The sequence below is a fragment of the Dendropsophus ebraccatus genome, chromosome 15 (assembly GCF_027789765.1).
Source record: "Dendropsophus ebraccatus isolate aDenEbr1 chromosome 15, aDenEbr1.pat, whole genome shotgun sequence".
Classification (NCBI taxonomy): domain Eukaryota; kingdom Metazoa; phylum Chordata; class Amphibia; order Anura; family Hylidae; genus Dendropsophus; species Dendropsophus ebraccatus.
This window is the reverse complement of record NC_091468.1, coordinates 22,084,059-22,095,458: the sequence shown is the minus strand read 5'-3', so window position 1 is coordinate 22,095,458 and position 11,400 is coordinate 22,084,059. Positions and strand designations below refer to the sequence as shown.

Here is an 11,400-nt window from a genome sequence, read left to right as displayed (position 1 = left end):
TAGTTTACAAGTTGAATCACTGAAATCTCTAATGATCCAATAACGGGTGGGTATTTATTAGTGTTTGCTTACATGAGAACAAAAGGGAGTGGGGTAGGTGTGTCGGGGGGTAGGGAGGGTAACAGAGAGAAACAAAAAGTAATAACTGATATGAATGCAAGATGGAAACAATTGGTTACTCTAGAACTGAAAAATCAGATTTCATTTTAGACCAAGGCACAAAAACGCATAGTGCATAAAACCGGTTTCATTCAAAGAAAACATGGGAGGACCTTGCCTCCCCTTCATGGGTTGTCATATACTTTGGACTGCTCGTAGTCATAATAGTAAAACATTGGCTTAATCTGGAGCGGTAACAGAAGTGACGCGCGGGATCACATACATTGGCTGAACTCTCTTACAGCTGAAATGTCTGCAGTATTAACAGAAATAAGACAGATGACAAATCCTCACGTGAGCCGGTCCTGGACAAGCCTGTCCCAAAGAGTCCACAATTCCATTACTTCGTACCATGCAGAATAGTTTATATTCTGAAGGGGATTGGGGGGATAAAAGTGGCTGCTTGCACATTGAGAAACTGATTGAATTTTTTTTTTTATATTTATGGGTTTGGAAAGTCCACGGTCTTCAGAGTGTATCAGAAAGTGTTATGAGGTCCATATGTTCAACGAGGCGTCTTGCTTTGGCGTCCAGCACTTACATGGGTAGGTTTCCTTTCTTATAAGCTGCAGTAATATCCCAAGGTTCCATGTCAATATGGCACAATTCCATCCAAAAGTCTCAACCTATCCAACAACCTTCTTGAATTTTACATCCCACCATAGTCACTTGACGGCCAAACTTTTCCTTCATAAACATTCAACCTTCTATTTTCCCAACATGGAGAAACCGTAGCATAATCCCACTCAGTCATCAATGTCATGATGGGAAGAGCAAAAAGTAAAGCCAGGAGAAGAGGGTAACAAGAGGACGGCTACGGTAGGCTAATACAACCCAACGAGAGCAGCTGTTCTTGGATAATGGAGAATGTGGCGTCTTAGCTGGAGCTCGCTAATGTGACATGCACTGGTTTCTTTTTTTGAGACTCTAAAATGCTTTTCTCCCCCATGCAAGAAAAGTAAATTTCTAATCTGTTTTTCTGATTTGGTAGAAGCGTTAATTTAAGAAGGCTATTTTTCTATTCTTTATTCTCGTAACAGGTATTTGCTTCGTCTTCAACGAAACTCCCATCAAAAAAGATGTAGAAAATTATAATGCTCTCGATGTGCAACACTCCGCCCCTTAACCCTAGCTTCTCCGCAATAGTGGACAGGCGACCGGGCTTCTCCGAGAAAAAAAAATTAAAAAATATATGGTTGTGGTATCCAGAATACAGTGACATTCTACGACGCGTGTGTTGTGTCTCGGAAAACCAAAAATGATGAAGTATCCATAGGAAGACGAACCTGAGTTGCACTTGCAGTACGATTGGATAACTTGCTTGATCCGACACTTCTCTCCTCTTAGGCGTAGGCGATGATTGTAGACATGGTTGGATTCTCGTATAGGCGGCTGCAAGCTCATTGGACAGGAAAAAAAATATATTAAAAATAAACAGGATCTTCTGCATATTAATAGTTCAGTGTTTTCTTTTTTTTTTTTTTACTTAAGACCATTGCTCTTGAGGTGCAAGGAAGGAGAAAAAAAAAAAGGCAGAAAACCAGGAGAGATTGGGTATACATCCAAAGTGAAGTTTTTGAAAGGTCTTTATTTGCGGTTTCCAGGTTGCAGGTTTCTTAGACTTCCTTTAAAACATCTTAGAAAAAAGGAGAAGTCCTTTCTGATCAGGGCACTGAGCCGCCTCCTGTCGGTCTCTTATGTACTGTTTGATTTCCCCAGCTCTTGCCGGATGGCTAGAAAAGAAAAAATAAAATAAAATAAGACAGTCTATGAAAAGTCTATTGTCATGACATGATAAAATTCTGTATTTAAATTCTGGCTGCCTGTGGTCACCACTAGGGGGAGTTCACGGAATACAGATTTTAAACTGGACGCTATAATAAATCTGTATGCATTAAGCTACCCTTAGAAGTGGAAGTTCTATTCTTTAGGGATTTTGCAGCACACTATAAGAGAAGAGGTACAAAAAGTTATCAGAATGCAAAAACTATATTATATTCCAAAGGGGAGATTTTTTTTAGGAAAAGGAATTCCTCAATATTCTCTTAAAGTGTCACAGTTGTTATAACTTTCAAAATCTAAACCAACAGTAGATGTGATATAAAGCAAATTTGCAATTTACATTCATTATTTATTTTTTAATTATCGTGGAAACATAGCACTTCCTGTTTTCTGACTCTTTTCCCTCAAGAAACAGGAAACAGTCAAAAAAGCAAGAAGTCCTGTGTATTCCAGGCAATCTGAGCGCTCACAGAGAGAAGGCAGTCATGTGATTGATGGACACCTTGAGCCGTGACTCTCTGTACAGGCCGGAATTCCGGGGTTTAGTCTGTTTTTTTTTTTAACCAGCAAAACTCAGAAAATCTGCCTTCAGGAGACTGGACCTGGATTTCTGGTAAGTTCAGCTTTGTTTTACAGCATGATAACAAAAATAATGAATGTATATTGCAAACTTGCCTTATATCACATATACTGTTGATTTAGATTTTCAAAGTTATAAGGACAGTGACACTTTAAAGCATTCAAAGGTTAAAAACTAGTTAACAAGAGGTTCATGCTAAACTAGTGACAGAAGTTGAACAGAATGATGTATTACATTGTTCTGTGCAGCTGATTCAAAGATATCCTCCTGAATAGCGATGACTTTGAGCACCACACACTACTTCTCTCCATTATGTGCCTGTGCTCAGTAAGCCTCGATATTCATGAGAACCAGCTCCCTCTGCCCACTGATAGGCCAATCATTCTATCCTGGACAACATCTTTACAAGTTGCTTCTAGCGCTGTAAAATTCCTCACTATACCAAAATTCATTACCAGAAGCAAGTGCCAGATTTTGTCAATCACTGTATTTACATATGTATCTGTAACATGGCATAAGATTACTGCATTCCATACTACACTTACCATCAATGAGCTCTTCTTTCAGTTTTGCTAGTTCTTTTCTCATCTCTTCTAAAATGTCCTGTTAAAAGATGATAAAAAAAATAACTGATCAAATACTAACCAATCACAGCATCGCCTGGCCAAACTTTCAAGGTGTAGCCTTGTAAGACCCACCTTTTCTTAGGGTATATGTTCACACTGAGCAAATATGGCAAAATTCCGCCGTGCTCAGTGTTCCGCTGTGAGTGAATGAGAGGGCACGTGCTCCCGGCTGCCACCGCTCAAAGAAGTGACATGTCACTTCTTTGAGCAGAAAGCAGCGGCTGTGAAGGAGCGTGCACTCTCCCACTGAGGTGATATGACACACTGAGGCAGGCGTAATTCCGTGGTAGAGAGTTCCGCCACGGAATTACACTTATTTTACTCAGTGTGAAGATACCCTAATGCTGCACACTGCAGAAAATTTGACCCTTTCGCTAACTAGAATTGTCCAGTACTTAGTGACACTGTCACCCCCTATTTGCATTTTGACTGCTCTCCACAGGTGTAAAGGGTAAATGTTACAGCTTTCATTACTTATTTTATATTATACCTCATGGTGCTTGTTCTGGTAAAAAGTCGTTTTTATCACCTGTGGATTGGTATATGTGGGCGGGGCGTCGCGACCTTTGTGTCACATCGCTCCGCCCCTATCGCCACTTAGCCTCGCCCCCATCCATGACGTCATCTCCGCATAGGCCTCGCCCCCTTTAGCAGCAATTGGAAAGGCCAGCCTAAAGCTCTAGGCCCCACCCCCCTAGTTTGTCCCACACCAATGGCCGCTGAGGGGCGGTGGCACAAAGGCCGTGAGGCCCCGCCCACATATACCAATCCACAAGTGATAAAAACGAGTTTTTACCAGAACAAGCACCATGAGGTGTGATATAAAATAAGTAATGAAAGCTGTAACATTTTCCCTTTACACCTGTGAAGAGCAGTCAAAATGCAAATAGGGGGTCACTAACTTATACATGTAATTTTCTTTGTCCTATTTTTAACCTGCATGTAAACATGTAAACAATTTACACATTTATTAAAATAAAAAAAATAATAATATAATATATATATATATATATATATATATATATATATATATATATATATATATATATATATATATATATATGGAAGGAAATATAGTATATGTTTGCTACACCCCACTAACGATATGGAAGATATTAGAGGATATATACTCCGAGTGCACTACTAATCTGACGCCAAAGAATACTAAACAATGAAATATAATCTTATGTAGGCTCTCTAGGAGTAAATCCTAAAAAACAAATCATGTGAGGCAAATAAATGTATAGAGGGATGCTGAATTTATATTCTATCACAGTTTATGTAGTTAAAATAAATGAATTTATAAAAAATAGCTATGGTCTTGTAAATAGATCAGTACATTTAACATAAAATACAGTAAATGACAGTTTACTCAGAATAAAATTTACTGAAAATAAAAATAAAAAGCGTCAACACAGGGCCCTTGCGCTGACTGCTTTAATAGAGATCACAGTTCATTTGCAGATGTAATATCTTTTGCCTATTGTCCCCTGCTGGTAGATAATCAGTAACTCAGTTTCAAAGGATTCACTTTGCGTGCTTAAAGTACGGTACATGCGATACAGTAAGTGTTCGTTTTTATCTTAGTTATTGCTATATATAACTGTATAAAACTTTATTGGTGGATGAACCACCTCTCACCCGATGTCCAATGTTCGGAACTTTATCGGTGGATGAACCACCTCTCACCCGTTATCCAATGATCAGATGTCGTATGGATGATGAGTGTCGGGCTTTGTAGTGTGTCTCTCATCGGTCTCTGCCGTTTCACCTTATCGGCGTCCGATGTCCAGTGTTCAGTAACCGTATGGAGAGTGGATCTAGCGGACTCCAGAGCGTGTCTCTCGTCAATCTCCGCCGTTCTACCTTGTCGGCGTCTGTAGAGTACACCAGGAGCCTGTCACTGAATCCACATGGTCTCGAGCGCGCGCTCGTTTGAATCTCCGGTAACGGCTCCAGCAGTTGCGGTTGCGGGGCAAAGGCTGAATGCAAACAGTAAGTGAGTACTAAAGTCTATAATAAATCAGTTATCTTTCAGACGCGTTTCAGGAGTATGCTCACTCCTTTCCTCAGTGAAGAATAGATATCTATTCTTCACTGAGGAAAGGAGTGAGCATACTCCTGAAACGCGTCTGAAGAGAACTGATTTATTATAGACTTTAGTACTCACTTACTGTTTGCATTCAGCCTTTGCCCCGCAACCGCAACTGCTGGAGCCGTTACCGGAGATTCAAACGAGCGCGCGCTCGAGACCATGTGGATTCAGTGACAGGCTCCTGGTGTACTCTACAGACGCCGACAAGGTAGAACGGCGGAGATTGACGAGAGACACGCTCTGGAGTCCGCTAGATCCACTCTCCATACGGTTACTGAACACTGGACATCGGACGCCGATAAGGTGAAACGGCAGAGACCGATGAGAGACACACTACAAAGCCCGACAGACTCATCATCCATACGACATCTGATCATTGGATAACGGGTGAGAGGTGGTTCATCCACCGATAAAGTTCAGAACATTGGACATCGGGTGAGAGGTGGTTCATCCACCGATAAAGTTTTATACAGTTATATACAGCAATAACTAAGATAAAAACGAACACTTACTGTATCGCATGTACCGTACTTTAAGCACGCAAAGTGAATCCTTTGAAACTGAGTTACTGATTATCTACCAGCAGGGGACAATAGGCAAAAGATATTACATCTGCAAATGAACTGTGATCTCTATTAAAGCAGTCAGCGCAAGGGCCCTGTGTTGACGCTTTTTATTTTTATTTTCAGTAAATTTTATTCTGAGTAAACTGTCATTTACTGTATTTTATGTTAAATGTACTGATCTATTTACAAGACCATAGCTATTTTTTATAAATTCATGTATTTTAACTACATAAACTGAGATAGAATATAAATTCAGCATCCCTCTATACATTTATTTGCCTCACATGATTTGTTTTTTAGGATTTACTCCTAGAGAGCCTACATAAGATTATATATATATATAAATATACACACACACAGAAAGAGAGATACACACAACGAAAAGCTCAGAAAAACTACCTCCCTCATCCGCAAGTACCCCAAGCTGTGCATTACTTATTATTTTTACTTATTTTGTAATATTAAAAAAAAATACTCCTCAACTTCAACACATTCTTATTCACAAATATAACCAATATACTTTTATTTTTAATTAATAAACCACAATGGTGTAGCGTGCTGGTATCACCAGTTGAGGCTTGTAGCGTCACTTCCTTATACCTGTTTCAGTCTGTCGTAGTCCAAGGCTTCTGACTGCACTCCGTTGGCACTTGGCTGCCCCGATGGTGTAGACTTTGGTCTGTACAAACAAATAAAATCTGATAATAGACTCACTCCATGCAGGGCACAGACACAAACCCTGCTGACAATGCACAATGACATCATGTGTTAGGGCTTACAAAAGTATCCTGATTCAATGAAACTCACTGAAAGCTTACTGACCTCTAGTGGCGGGGGTGGGGTGGACCTTACAAAGGGCTTATAGGCAACCTTTCACATGGGATTCAAACAATCACCCACATACTAGAGAAAGTCACTGTGCATTTTTGGACATAAATGACAACATAATCCACTCTTGACCGTACCTGGAGATAACGGGGGATTTGCTACCATTTATTGTGTTTGTTCTTTCCCAAGGCTTTCGTGTAGGTTCTAAGGAATACAAAATAAGGAACATAAATAAAAACTAACAGCAGATGATTTGTTTTTTGCATGAATGCATGATTTCCATAGAAGTTAAAAATATGATGTAAAGTTATTATGTGTGTGCTTCTCACCCGGTGTGCCTGCAGAGGTTGCTTTTGTCGGCACAGGCTCTGGCTCCTCCTGGTTTGCAAATAGAGAATAAAAAAAGGAAACAGTCAGAACTGTAAAAATACGTCATTCAATGACCATGTTTGACATGAATTTATTGTATATATAAAAAGAAAGTTATGTCAGAGTCCAACCACTGGGGCCCCTTGCAAACTTAATAGAGACCACAGTCTCTTGTTAATATGGAGTGGCAGGTCATCTGTGCTGCTGCTCCTGCTCCATCTGCTCACAAGGGGACTCAACGGAAACAGCTGAACACTGTACTGGGCTGTTTCTGTACTTCATGTAGAGAAAAAATATAGAGAGACCATCAGACACTTGAGATTATCTCAGTACTAACTATCCTGGGTGTTAGGAACTGGGGGCAGACTTCAGTTGATTGTTGGAGATTATATATTATATATATAAGACAGGATAAGGTGAGTGCCAGCGGTCCAAGTCCTGATGGGGACCGATATAAATAGTAGAAGATAGTCCACGGCACACCAAGTAACGGTGAAGGTTCAGTGTTTATTCACAGCAAATTCATGTTACAGCACTCCAGTGACGCGACGTTTCAGCAACCTCGCGCTGCCTTTTTCAAGCGCTAGGCTGCTGAAACGTCGCGTCACTAGAGTGCTGTAAACATGAATTTGCTGTGAATAAACCCTGAACCTTCTTCACCGTTACTTGGTGTGCAGTGGACTATCTTCTAATATATATATATATATATATATATATATATATATATATATATATATATATATATATATATATATATATATATATATATATATATATATATATACACACACACACACACACACATACACACACTACAGGTTACAGTAACCTCTGTTATTATGCCATGCTCTCTTTTTAAGCCACAACCATGTGGCAAAACTGCTGAATTTTTTGATTCAAGAGGAGGAGACTGACACAGTATATATAGACTCTGTATATACTGTGACTGCACTGTCTGTACATAATGTGTCAATCTCTTCCATATATACTGTGCTGGCCCTAGCGCTGTGTATAAATCTGCTCCACTCTTGTTCCACACACTACCCAGCCCTCACTCACTGGGCGCACACACACGCCAGGGCTCAGCTCATTCTCATGCCCGATGCCCAGAGCAAAGGGGTAAGCCTGTCTGCCCTTCCTCTCTTCTGCCCACAGGACGCTGCAGCTGCCCAGCCCTGCAGTGTTGTACAGGTGTCCCCCTCTTGCGGAGAAAGCAGCAAGAGCAGCTGGTGAGTTTAAACTTTGCGCCAGCCAGGTGGGGTATGTCCAGGCATGCCAGGAGGGGTGTCCCAGAGCCTAAGCAGGCTTCCGGCAGCGTCCGCTGAAGCAGGGAAGTGGCGACTTTTTGAGGTGTATGCCGCAACAGGAAGAGAGGTAGGGATGCTGGGTGCTGGGTGGGCAACATGAAACCAAACTGCAGGTGACCAGGTTGGTTAACCGAGGCCATATTCAGTTTCATTTTTTTCATAATTAATCACACAGCCCTAATAGTAATATAGTAATACATTTTTTTATAATCTTTATCTATCTTCACACACACACACTACACATTTTCACTTACCGTCTTCTCTTCTTTTGCGTCAGGTTCTATTGTTGGCCCTTTTTCCGCAATTCGTCTTCTAAATGTTCAACAGAAAACTAGAGTTAGTGCAAATGTACATCTATATAGGCTTTACAGCACTGACATAAAGTGAGAGAAAGAAAGGAATACCAAATTTTAATCTTTGGGAACAATTTCTCCACCAGATTCCCTCTATGTTGTACTGCTATGTGGCATGAATTTCCTGTAAAGTCCTATCAGAGACGACATCATCTAAAGCAAGTGCAGCTTCTATGTTTTGTTTTTTTTAACCAAAGTTTGCCATGGCCATTATATAGCAACAGTTCATGAATACAACTGGTGAGAACCCTAGATATCCACCATTCTGTGTGACTGGCTGCAGTTTGACAATTCCTGAGGGCCCTCACCATCTGTATATGATGTTTGGCCCTAAAGTCATTTTGTTCCCTGCCCCTCTACTTACCCTGTGCGTCCTACAGAGTTCACTGGAAACTGCTATGGTAGGAAACCCAGACATCTGCTTGACCGACTCACCTTCTTGCTAGTAACGCGCTCATTTCTTCCATTAAACCTCCCCCACCCATCGGAAGAGGACCGTTCCCGCGGCTCGATTCTGTCTTGGGAGGGGCCGAGCTGGCCATGGCAGGGCTTACACTGACCTGACTGGACCCATCATCAGCCTGCAAGACAGAGAAGAGGTCAGGTTACAAATACACCTAAATTAAACATATATAACATAGCTTAAACCCATAAAGGACCAATTAACTTTTTCAATCCTCTATTTGAAGCCCCAAGCCATGCTGCATTCTGCAACATAATTTGTGCTTTATTTCTATGGATTGTAACATTTGCAGTAGCAAAAAAAAAAAATTATGTACAAATGGATCATGTCTGGAGTTCCTTACTTGGTCTATTAAATCCTGTGTCTTGTTCTAAGGCTTCTTAAAGAGAACACTATCTCCAAATGGTGGTGGCCACTGCACTTTGTTTTTTTAAACCCTTCCTGTCTGTAACATGTAGATATACCCCATGCAGTAGGAATGTATATATACGTTCCTGACTGAGGGGCTTACATAAGTGTGTCCAGGGCCGGAGGTAATAAGAGGCAATAAAAAAAAAAAAAAAAATAAAATATTCAAAATGATAAAATTCTCTTACCCGGGAAACTTTTCTTAGTTTGGCACCAGCCAGCGCAGCAGCCAGGCCTGACAATGGACGGTTTTCTTCTGAGCTCACAGAAGCCACAGAGAATGGAAGTGGAGGTGCAGGTGGCGGTGGGGGAGCTGGTGGTGGAGGTGCAATCATAGGCGCAGGCGGTGGAGGTCCGGGAGGGGGTGGAGGTCCGGGAGGAGGTGGTGGTGCAGGACATGATGGGGGGAGGGGAGGGGGAGGGGGAGGGGGAGGTGGAGGGGCTGTCTGAGACACACTTGAACCTGTAGGAAGAGGGGGTGGGGGAGGTGGTGCTGGTGGTCCCGGAACAACACCTATGGGAAATAGGAGCAGAAATCAACAAAAAAAATAAAAGTGGCAAAAGTACAAATAACCCCTGATCTAATCTCTCTAGTGATACCTCTAAAATTAAAAAAAATTGGGAAATGTCAGATATAAAAATAAATAGAAAAAAAATAAAAATAGATAAAAGAAAAAAAATAACACAACTGTTAGTAAAATTAATAGCCAACAGAGAAATGCAACCAGATTAAGCACAATAAGAGGAGCTAAAATTGGGATTGCAATCTGCCTGACCCACTGGCAGCTGCCAATACTGTAATACATCAGTCACAGCGCTACTGGGACCAGGGTCAAAACCTTGGGCTGGAAACACAGTTGCAGTTTTTGATGCAGTTTTTTTGAGCCCAAGTCCATAAAAAACAAAATAGAAATATTGAAACAAATGAGAAGTATAAAAAGGAAGGACATCTCCTCCTCCTGGTTTCACCTATGCATTAACTACTGCTGGTGTTTCCAGCCTAAAACCTACTAGAGCTTCTTTACCATCATGACAAAGTGTACCTGTCCTTATAACATTCAAAATTTAAATCAGCAGGGGATGTGATATAAAGCATGATGGCAATTTATATTAAAGGAAAAGTCCAGCCATTTATAAAATCCAGCAGCCGGCAGGGGGGGAAATCAATTACAAGTACTAACTTACCTTTCCCGGAGCCTGCGGTGAGCGGCAGGACTGGCTTAGGGATCTCTGCTGCTGCCACGACCCGGCTGATAAACTGAGTGTGGTGGAACCAGTCACCGATTGGCTGGCTGTGCGGTCAGTATCGGCCGGAACAGGCCCTTTCCCCCCTCCCAAGTTGTGACGTCATCACAACTCAGGGGGTAAATGCCTTCCGGCGGGGGTCTCGAGGCCGGTCCTAATGCTCACCGCGGGCACAGAGGGAGGCAAGTTTCTACTTGTAATAAATTTCCCCCCAGTCAGGTGCCGGATTTTATTATCTGCAGACCTCTCCTTTAATTATTTTTTTTTTTAGTTATCCTTTCACATCCCCTGTTGATTTATATTTTGAATGCCTTAAGGACAGGGACACTTTAGGTTCTGAGTAATGTGATATTTAAAGTACCTGTCTATGGCAGATGTTGTGTAGATAGTCTAAAGCAGTGACCTACATCCTGTGACTCCCTGGCTGTTGCAAAACTACAGCTCCCATCATGTCTGAAAACTTGTGGCCCTCCAGCAGCTGATGCAAAGTTACATCTCCTATCATGCCCTGACATCCTGTGGCTCTCCAGCTGTAAATCTCTTATCTCTCTTCCCTAACACCTTGCGGCTCTTCGGCTGCTGCACAGCTACATCACCCATCATGCCCTGACTACCTGCG

General features: G+C 41.6%; 1 protein-coding gene across 6 annotated transcripts in view; it reads right to left on the bottom strand.

The window, feature by feature from the left end:
- Positions 1-11,400, bottom strand: part of ENAH (ENAH actin regulator) — a 65,022-nt gene continuing 53,622 nt past the window's right edge. For all 6 annotated transcript variants that reach the window (XM_069955567.1, XM_069955568.1, XM_069955569.1 and 3 more), the window contains 8 exons: positions 9,725-10,050; positions 9,101-9,246; positions 8,567-8,624; positions 6,966-7,014; positions 6,774-6,840; positions 6,409-6,487; positions 3,067-3,124; positions 1-1,892 (listed from right to left, as the gene is read on the bottom strand). In XM_069955567.1, the coding sequence (XP_069811668.1) occupies positions 1,855-1,892; positions 3,067-3,124; positions 6,409-6,487; positions 6,774-6,840; positions 6,966-7,014; positions 8,567-8,624; positions 9,101-9,246; positions 9,725-10,050 (821 nt within the window). In that variant the 3' untranslated portion in view covers positions 1-1,854. The remainder of the gene's footprint in view (positions 1,893-3,066; positions 3,125-6,408; positions 6,488-6,773; positions 6,841-6,965; positions 7,015-8,566; positions 8,625-9,100; positions 9,247-9,724; positions 10,051-11,400) is intronic.